We start from the raw sequence: 10,306 nt of genomic DNA on the forward strand, positions 1-10,306 counted from the left end.
AAGGTAATGCTACTCTCGTACAATAGTCTTGGCTTGTACCACCTACGAATTTGTGCGAATTGCTCAATGCTAATGCTAATGCTAACAATTAATTTTCATACACAGAAATCACCTCATCTCGTCGAGCTGAGTCGATTGGCATACAACTCAATGGGACTCAGGGTCTTCTATACAAAAAATGCAAACGTATGTAACAGCCTTTCGGATACTGAGTTTACGATGAAGGCAAAAACAAACATATTTTGGGTCAGCATCTGCAACTGAAATCTAATAGTACCTTTTTTATTGTGTTAAACAGGCGTGTTATAGTATTAACATAATTAAATAATAACTAGAAGTTGCAAGTATGGTTTATTTACGTTCCGTGTGTGAAGCTGATCTGATCTGAAGAAATAAAAGCAAATAATAATAAGAATCAGAATCAGTTTCTAATACATTTCCAAATGCTAAACTTTTGCAATTTGCCATAAGGCATTTTTTATATTATTTATAATTCCAAAATTTTTAGTTAGCTCTTCGCATCACATTTTCAGCCTTATGTAATATATCTTTATTTTGGAGTCCCATAAACCCTAACCAAACTTGAAGAAAGCAAAATAACTATCTTATTAATTAAATAACAAACCGTTAACGAAATCAAACTTATCACATATCAGAAAAATCGAGCACCAAAACTAAATCAAATTTGGTGTTCATTTATACATGGTTTCAGCTAGCATAGAAAATGGTTGATTATCTCCACAAGAGCAGTATTATCCAACATCGATACGTGATTGCCTTCCACCATTCGGAGCGTAATGTCACCCGTCGTATAGCTGGACAGCCCATAGTCGTCTTCAATATCCGAGAAAGGGGGATCGATTGGTCGGACCAGCGTAATCGGAAGATCCAATGGTTGATCTTCATCGAGGTTCAACAGCGCTGCCATCTTGATTCTCCGACAAAGAGCTCTCGTCATTTTTCTTATGTAGTCCGGTGAGTATTCACTCTGTTCAGCTCCCAGCTCGATGAGCTTTTCAATTTGATCGTCGAACGATGAAATTTCTAGAATAGACATAATTTTCTCGGGAGCTTGATCTGGAAAAATCAAAGCTACAAGAACAAACAAAATAAGATTCTGGACTTCCCTATCCGCGAGATTATTGTTCAGTTGCTTGAGAGACCACAACTTCAGATACTTCGGTGCACCATCGAGTAGAAGAAGGTCACCACGGATGCCTTTTGTTTGAAGATATCTGGCTATTTCGATCGCAATCAATGAGCCGAATGAATACGCTACTATTGTGAAATTATTATAGCCTTTAAGCATTGTTTCACAGAGCTCTTCCACAATGCATTCAATAATGCTTGCCACGCTATCACATTCCAGAGTTTTCATTAACTGGAGCATGTAAACAGGATGTTTTATTTGTTCAGCTATCGACCTCCACACATTTCCTGCCACACCTTCTATGCCAGGAATGAACAAAATAGGACGACCATCCTCTTCAGCAGATGGCAACCGTAGGAGTGTTGCTTCACTGGCTTCCTCATTGCCAAGGTTTCTTAGCAACATCTGCATTCCGATTGTAAATCCTTCACTTTCCACTGCCGCTTTTTGTTCCTTTGCAACTCTTCGTTTCTCCTCGTCAATTTTCATCAACTTCGCAAATGATAGCGTTCTCAGATCTTGAGGAGACAGAACCATGTCAAAGTCTCTCTCCAAGATCTGTTTGATTTCTACTGCCATCAACGAATCCATTCCAATATCCGCTAAAGTACTTTCCATTGAAATAGACTTCAAATCTCTGATGCTCATTATATTCATTACTGCTTCGATTACGTTTTTTGATCCACTTCCTGTTCTTTTTTCTGCAACCACCATGCTGGCAACAATAGGTTCTTCGCATGTCAACAAATAGTCCAACTCCTGAAGGCACGATGAAATGCGTTGTTGTAATGTGCCTCCAATTTCCAAATCTATCTTATCTTCTGCCATGTCGGCTACCAGCCCAACCTCCCCTATGGCGCCCCATTGAATGGCCTTACCAGGAAGGCCATTTGCAACTCTACGTTCTACAATCCGCTCCATCACAGAGTTTGCCATACCATAGTTGCTTTGACCTGCATTTCCACGACCGCAAGAAACGCTGGAGAACACAATGAAATGTTTCAAATCAGGACAAAATTGACGACTGATGACATCAAGGTATTCTGTAGCCTTTGCCTTTGGTGCCAAGCATTTGATAAACATCTCCTCGGACTGATTCTCCAATATGGCATCCCTAAGCTGAACCGCCAAGTTGTAAATTGCTGCTACTGAACCGAATTGAGATGCCTCTTTCAATAGGGTGCGACATCCTTCCAGTGTTGTAACATCTGCAGTACAGACATGCGTATGAGCACCATAGCTATTCCAGGTTCTGAAAGTATTACAGAGTAAGTATTTTATTCAGCACATGACATTCATTACAAATAACCTAATCCTGTAATCCTGGTATGGTTTCGTAATTCCTCGACTGGAGCTGAAAACCAACTTTCTGCAACCTCGCAGAACAAGCCAATCAGCCAGTTCCAAGCCAAATCCTCCCAAACCACCAACGATAACAAAAACATGATCTGGATTACAAAACACATGAGGGAAATAACAGATTGGCACTGACTCAGCGTCATTCTCATTATCACGCAGTTTGATCACTATTTTGCCCATATGCCTTCCACTAGCCAGGAATCTCATCGCCTTCTCCAGCTCAGTGGCATCGAAGACATTCGTTTTCAGCGGTTTCACAATTCCAGCTTCGATTGCTTCCGTCAGCATTTTATGTAAGTGCTGAGGAATAATGAATTAATGCTTACCACCCAATCAATTCTGAATATTTTTAGAATACATACCATCTTACCTGAAGAGCGCTCCCTGATTGCTCCATCCAACATAACGCTTGTGAATGTGATCCCTTTCTTGAAAAGCTCCAACGAGATTTTAGAATCCTTGGCCATATCATACTTGCCAATCTCTAGAAAATGGCCACCTCTCGCCAGACATCTCACTGAAGCTAGAAGCTTCTCTTCGGCCAATGAATTCAACACGTAGTCCACTCCTCTTCCGTTAGTCCTCAGTTTGATCATCTGCTCGAAGGACAAATCTCTCGAATTTCCGATGTTCTCTCGCTTTAAAGCAGGATACTCATCCAACAGATAATTAACCTTCTCATCCGTTCCTACAGTTGTGAAAACCTCCATTCCATACGTTAGTGCCACGTTGATTGCCGCCAGCCCGACACCTCCAGTTCCAGAATGAATCAAAATCGACCGTCCTTTCCGCACATTGGCACATTCTTTAAAAGCCATTAGGACCGTATTGTACACAATTGGCACAGTACAAGCATCCTGAAGACTCCAGCTGTCCGGGATGGTCCACATGAGATTCGGATCGGCGTCAACCATAGTAGATAAAGCACCCGATGTTAAAATACCAATTACTCGTCTTCCATCATCGGTAACTCCGGCGTATTCATATCCAAGTTCACACTCTTCTTCCAATCGGTTAAAAGAGCTTACATCTGTTGCTAATCTGCCTGTAGCAATCATCACGTCGCGGAAGTTTAAGGCGCAGTACGATACTTTAACCTTATTCGGTACAACGTCCAGCTCATTATATGCCCCCGTAAACCACATCATGGACGATAGATCACCCTTTGTCAGACTGTTTGCGTAACAATGCTTGGACACACGTTCTGTCTTCGGCTTCTTGGAGAGCAATGCATGTCGATAGCTGCCCCAGACACCTTTACGCAAAATATTCATTGCAAGGCCCAAATCTAGCTGGTTCTTATAAAATGGATCATCCAAAGTGAATTCTGGTGCATTTTCATCATCTATAAGCACGCACCGCACTGAATGCATCTTGGGCTCTTTGCGTATGCAGTTTACCAATCCAATTACTCCTGAGACTGAGTCGTTTTGAGAGAACAGTACAACAGGTCGGTATTTGACAGCCTGCTTCAGGTCGGCCAGCCAACTGAAATCGGAAGAATCTACTTGTAGCGCAGTAGGAGTGTCGATGAAACCCTTACTCTTACGCTGCAAACAAATGAAGATCTCCTCTCGGTCGACTTGGAATGAGGCAACCTTGTTGAGTTCCTCTGGCAGGTCAAGTTCGTTTAACTTGAAGGTGAGCTTTTCGCGAACAATGATAAAACCACAATCCACCAGACTATTGGCAGCGTCCCGTAGAAAGTTTTGATCACACCAATTGCTCTCAGTAATCAAGAACAATTGGTTCGTTTGATTAGATAACTTTTCTGATTTCACGGTGACGTTGTCCAACTCCAATTCAGTTTTAGCAAGGACTGTAAGGTTTGCTTTCACTAACGGGAGATCGGCTATGGCTTCCCCGAACAAATGTATCACGAGCGGAACATTCTCACTATGGATTTCAGTCACATTTATCATCAGAGTTGGAGCATTCTCCAATGCCAGTTGGACACACATTCTGATAGCTTCTAATGTGGACACTTGTTCTTCAGCATGATACGGTATGAACTGATACGTTTCCAGCACTGGAATTCCAGGAGGATTCCTACGACCAACACTGCTGGCCCGAGGATTAGACATCATGATACAGCCGCAAATCAAAACATTCGTCTTAGGGCAACTCTTCATCGTGTAGAAATCACAATCCTCCCCTTCATGTTCCATCAATGCCAAATGTGCCTTGGGAGCGATGCACAATTTTTCTATGGCCGTAGGAACCATCAAAGATCTCGAATCGATGGCAATGATTCCGGATTGGAGTAGACAATCCAGGAACGCCATCCAGTTTCCTTTCCATTGAATTTTTGCCATTGTTCCGTCAGATCTGGCTTCTAGGACCGATTTAAACAAACCCGTATAGTAATATCCTCGGAGTCGAAGTTCTTTGTAGAAATCCCTTGTTGACAGCACTACAGCGGAAGACGAAACTTCTTCAACAGCAGAGTAATTCGAATCTATTAACTCTCTTGCGAATCCAGATACAACCAATGTATCTCCTTCCATTATCTGCAGAAAGGAAAAATAATCATTAATTATGAATAAGTTCAAGTATTATCAGTTACCTCGAAATGTCCAGAAATTTCCTGTATGGTAACGAGCAATTCAACATTTTGTCCTTTCATCAAACTGGTAGCTCTTAGGAACCTAACGTGTTCAAACTCAACGGGATAGTCAATGAGATCTCTATTTCTGATATAGGCCAGTAACTCCCAAACCAGCTGCAAATACCCAGTAGCTGGGAACAAAATGCGCCCATCGATGCAATGACCAACAATATGCTTGAATTCTTGGCTATCCAGAGAAATCTTGAACCGAATCATGTTATATTTTGTACTCTCTTCCCATGAGTATTTTACCACGTATGCATTCTCCCGGTGATCCCAGCGAATTAACGGGGAAATCATCGGAGTTCCTCGGGACACCGGGAACGGAACCGCCGGATACAGATTGGCAATGTCCAAATTTTGCGATGATATGTACAAACTATGAAAGAAAAGACAAAATTAATCAATGTTGAACATAACATAAATTAAATTACTTACTGTCCTGCTTGACACAATAATTCGCTGATAGCATCGGAGGGTTCATTGCACGGTATGCAAAATGAATTGTGGTTCAGCTGTCGAAGCACATTTTCAATAGTTTGTGAGCAGCCGAATTCAACTACATATGAATGGCGAGGTATTTTCTCAATTAAATTCACAACAGATGTCACGTCGTGGAGCTTCGGTGAATGAAAAATGGAAGAAGTCTGGGGTAGTCTTGAAGTAATCCACTTATCGCTTGGCATAGCTTCTCTGATCAATACCGAATTGACAACCTGACGTAATTTGTTTCCAAAAAGTGCGTGTTTTGATGAATCGGAATGCAAATCCAAGAACGAAAGCTCTTCAATAGCAAAGCCAGCTGATTTCAAATGACGTGTTTGTTCTACCATGACTGTTTCGGATGCGGTTAGCACACCAAAAGTAGACGCACGATCTTTGAAGAAACCATCTAACCTTTGTTGGTTTAGTTTGGAGTTCATTCGAACAAACGCAGTACGATCACACACTGCTTGGCCATCCGAATATACTAATCCATGCCAAAATGCCAACCGAAGCGCTTGTTCGAGGCTCAAGCTGCGATCGATGTAGGCACAAGTGAACTGTCCGATAGAATGTCCTCCATAAAAGTCGAACTTTACGCCAATTGAGCAAAGCAAATCCACGATGGACAATTGAAGTATAGTTGAACCTACCATATTGTACAATATGCTTTCTTTTCCTGATGATTTTTTGGAAACATCAAATTTCACTGATCGTAGGATCTCTTTGCATTTTACAAATGTAGCTTCCACTTTGGAGAACCGACGTAGCACATCTAATTCCTGTCTCCAGTTTCTGTTTAATCCTCCGAAAATGGCAACCACCGGGAGTTTCTCGAGACGAACACGATCAACAAATGATGCTTGCAATATAGCTGGTCCATCTCCATTTTTCTTGAAGATCCCAAAACCTCGATAACGATGGCCAGTGGTAGCTTGTTTTTGGATATTGTACAACAAAGCAGTAAATTCAACATCCAGCGGTCGTTGAGCAATGTCTTGTAACATACAATCAATTGATTCACGAGTTCTTCCGGACCAAATGACCAACCTAGGAAGATCATCTTCTGGCATACCACCGTTAACTTTTTCTTTCAGATTACGACAAAGCAGAGCATGAGCATTAGCGCCACCAAATCCGAAAGAATTGATGCCAACCAACGGTCCAGGAAGAGGTATGGCGTCCGACACAACTTTTAATCTTCCCTCAACCAAAGATGGAATAGTTGGTCGGCACTCTGTGAAGTTAATGTTTGGGGGGATCATACCATTTTCCATTGCAATGATGCACTTTGTTATCGAGCATACTCCTGCTGAGGCTTCCGTATGTCCTATGCTGGATTTTACAGAGCCAACCAATAAGGGGCCAGTCCGGTCAGTACAATATGCTTTATCTATTGCGTCGCATTCTTCCGGATCTCCCACAATTGTACCGGTGCTGTGCGCTTCAACGTAATCAATTTTCGATGGACTTATTCCCACTTCTTCGTAAAATTCGGTTAGTAACTGTTGCTGAATATATCCTGAAGGATAAGTAATTCCTTCTGATTTGAACCCGTCACAGTTCGTTTTGGAATGGATGATGTAACTATAAATACGTTTCGCTTCTTTAGCTTTCTGCAAAAATACAGCACACACTGCTTCAGAACGGGTATACCCCGTGGCATCCTTGTCAAACGGTCGACAAACTCCATTCTTCGCCAGCACTCCCAGCATTGCAAACTGATATGTGATGAAAGGATGGAGCGTGAGATTCGCTCCCGTAACTATTGCAGCATCGCACTCGCCATTCATCATGCTTCGATACGCCACGTCCAAGGCGTACATTGAGCTACTACAAGCCGTATCCAGCACATAACTAGGCCCTCTCAAGTCCAGTAGATAAGATACACGATTCGGAATTTGCGATTTAGAACATCTATAAAAACAAAACTGTTAGCGCTCACTAATATAAAAAACATACCATGAATTATCTTGTTTACCCCAACAACCCAAGTCCTCTCGGTGGACATGCTCTATAGTACATGCAGACTTCAGTCTCCGAAAAACATACTCCGCTGAATACTCCGGTCCGCGAACCCCGGATACTCAACGGGTTCACTCCAGCATCCAGCACAGCTTCGTATACGTGCTCCAATGTCATACGCACCTGTGGATCCATTGTATCCCGCTCATACCGACTTATCCCGAAAAAATCAGCATCAAATTTCTCCAAATTATTGATCTTCCCAGTACGAGACGGAACGTCCTGCATTGTGTGCTGCCAGCGAGTCTCCAGATCGTCCACAAGATCTAGCTTCGCGTATAAACTGTGGGCGAACTCACGAACGTTATCCGCCCGCGGGAACCTTCCAGCTACTCCGGTTATCACGACGCTGTCCTCCGTCCCAACCGACTGGACTTTACGCGACGCCATTTTCAATCGACTTAACTAAGTTGTACGCGATTGGTAGGATGCGGTTCAAATGTGTTCAACTGACAGGAGGCGATTAGTGATAAGTAATAGACCGTTGGATCAATTTATATGGACTAGCTGGTGCCGACCTGGGACAAACCAGAAAATATATGCACAGTTCAATTGACTTCAGCTTCTTCGTCAATGAAGAACTTAGCTCAGAGTTGTGCACCGATGTAAGATCCATCGGCGGCGTCAATTTGCAATATGTAATTTTGTACGACATCATTGTCAGCATCACGTCAAGAGTCAGTTAGACCAATAACCTAGCGGTAAGATGCGCAGCTCTTAAGCAAGGTCATACTGAAGGTCCACTAAAAATGAATAGATAAATGAATGATTTATAGACTAGTCGATGATATTACTTTATTATTACTTTAAATCATCGAGTTTTGAAAAGTAGAATAAAAACAATAATAAAGCAGATATAGCGTACTTTCATGCCCTGCATTGAAATCAAAATTGGTGAGATTTGTGTAGCATGCCTTTCATCCTTCGCATTTCTATAGATTCTCTATGAGAGGGGCAGATATGTAAACATCGCCGGACATTTCTCATTGAAGTTGAGAATTTCTAATTCCAATTGTTCTGCTTTGCACCAATAGATGCGGTAGTGTTTCTATAGTTGCAACCTACATATGAAAACAACGGGATTTGCAACTATAGGAACACGAATTAACGAATACCGCCCCTATTGGAACACTGTACCAATAATTGGAATCATTTTAGGTAACAATGATGGAATCTACTGCGATTGAATCACTCTTCGTTGAGAATATAATTGATGTGCTATGAACACTTGAGGTAAGCGAAATGAATTACAGACTTGATTTAAGCAGAAAAAATAGTGTTTCGACTTGCTATGTTCCTCCACTATTGGGCCTTTGCCCTAATCGATTTATCAATGAGAAATCAACTTAATTTACTGCTTGTTGGTTTTGATTTAAGTTTTTATAACGGAATTAAAAATATTATCACAGTCACTTTAGCTCAGTTATGTAAGCTGATATTGTCTATTTTGCTTTCCCGGAGATAGCTAAAAAAAAGATCAAAGATAAAATATTTAATGTTTGGAAAAAGAAAATTGCATAATGTATACTTGTTTTTAATTCTATCTATTTATTTTTTAGCTCTTAGGCCGTTAGGCATCATTGAGCTGACCGACCATACCAACCACAGCCCTTATTTATAGTCGCACATCGTCTAGTTTAAACTGATGCTTTTCCCTCCCTCTTCATTCGGAAGTTTGGCAGAAGGAAGGTCGTACGATTTACATCATCGCAAATATTGCCCTCCCCTCGCTTTCAAATCCGCTTCTATAAAAAATTCTTCAGTTCTGCCGTTTCCTAACGGAGCTATTTAATCTATACTTCCGCCGCTAATTCTATCATTAACATGTACGTCTAAGTTAGCATTTCCATAACATTGTAAAAAGCTTTTAACTCCATTCAGAAATAATACACTCATCTCATTAATCATAGAGCACATTATTCTGCCGCATCGTATAAACTAATTTATGAACAGTTACAAGACTTAATTGTTCCATTCCTATAATAATATTTTTAGAGAAATTTATTATGGAATAAAAATATACAAAATGAAATACGTCCGTTCGAGCTTTTTGATGGAACGACGGTGTGAAAAACTTTTAATCCAAATACAGATGCCAAAAATCGACGGAAGTGCCGGCGCAAACCTCTATCTACTACCTACTGCAATTGTAACAATGCAATTACTTCAGCGCTCCGCAGCAACAACGTTACTAATTGATGCAGAAGAATATAATTCACATTGAATGTAACTAACCGTGGGAAACTGAGCATCCATGACCTTACTGTTTTAAAGCAAACCTCTTTACCTGACAAAATAAAATATTTCATAAAATAAAAATTTAAAGTTCCTGATCGAAATAACTATCCGGTATGGAAACGTATTTTTAGATCAGTAGCATGTTCAGCAAATAACCGTTTGACAAAATCTTGTTTTGGATTAATCCACATTAAATTGAGATGGAAATTGAATTTTTTTTTCATAAATTGAAAAAGATGATGTCTTTGGACAAGTTAACTTTGTTAGTTATACTGTTAAATAATAATAATATTTTTTATCACTAAATATACGCCACAATCAAAAGGATTTAATTTTGATTCAGGAAGTGTGAATACCCTTCGATGACTTGAGGGTGTAAGTATTTCATTTCATTTATTCGACAGATAACAATTTGTTAACAATTCGACGCCCCAATACACGGT

General features: G+C 40.7%; 1 protein-coding gene across 2 annotated transcripts; it reads right to left on the reverse strand.

Moving 5' to 3' along the window:
• Positions 1-211: 211 nt before the first annotated feature.
• On the reverse strand, positions 212-8,084 carry LOC134213475 (fatty acid synthase-like). Of its 2 annotated transcripts, none has more exons than XM_062692557.1 (6): positions 7,582-8,084; positions 5,556-7,517; positions 5,370-5,496; positions 2,872-5,019; positions 2,460-2,809; positions 212-2,402 (listed from the first exon to the last, which is right to left on the reverse strand). In XM_062692557.1, exons 1-6 carry the CDS (start codon positions 8,013-8,015, stop codon positions 713-715), a joined length of 6,711 nt encoding a protein of 2,236 aa, XP_062548541.1. In that variant the 5' UTR covers positions 8,016-8,084; the 3' UTR covers positions 212-712. The 2 variants fall into 2 exon arrangements, with proteins under 2 accessions (XP_062548541.1, XP_062548540.1); XM_062692556.1 differs by having other exon boundaries at positions 5,076-5,496.
• Between the last annotated feature and the right edge of the window lie 2,222 nt (positions 8,085-10,306).

Source organism: Armigeres subalbatus, chromosome 2, assembly GCF_024139115.2.
Source record: "Armigeres subalbatus isolate Guangzhou_Male chromosome 2, GZ_Asu_2, whole genome shotgun sequence".
NCBI classification, from domain to species: Eukaryota; Metazoa; Arthropoda; class Insecta; order Diptera; family Culicidae; genus Armigeres; species Armigeres subalbatus.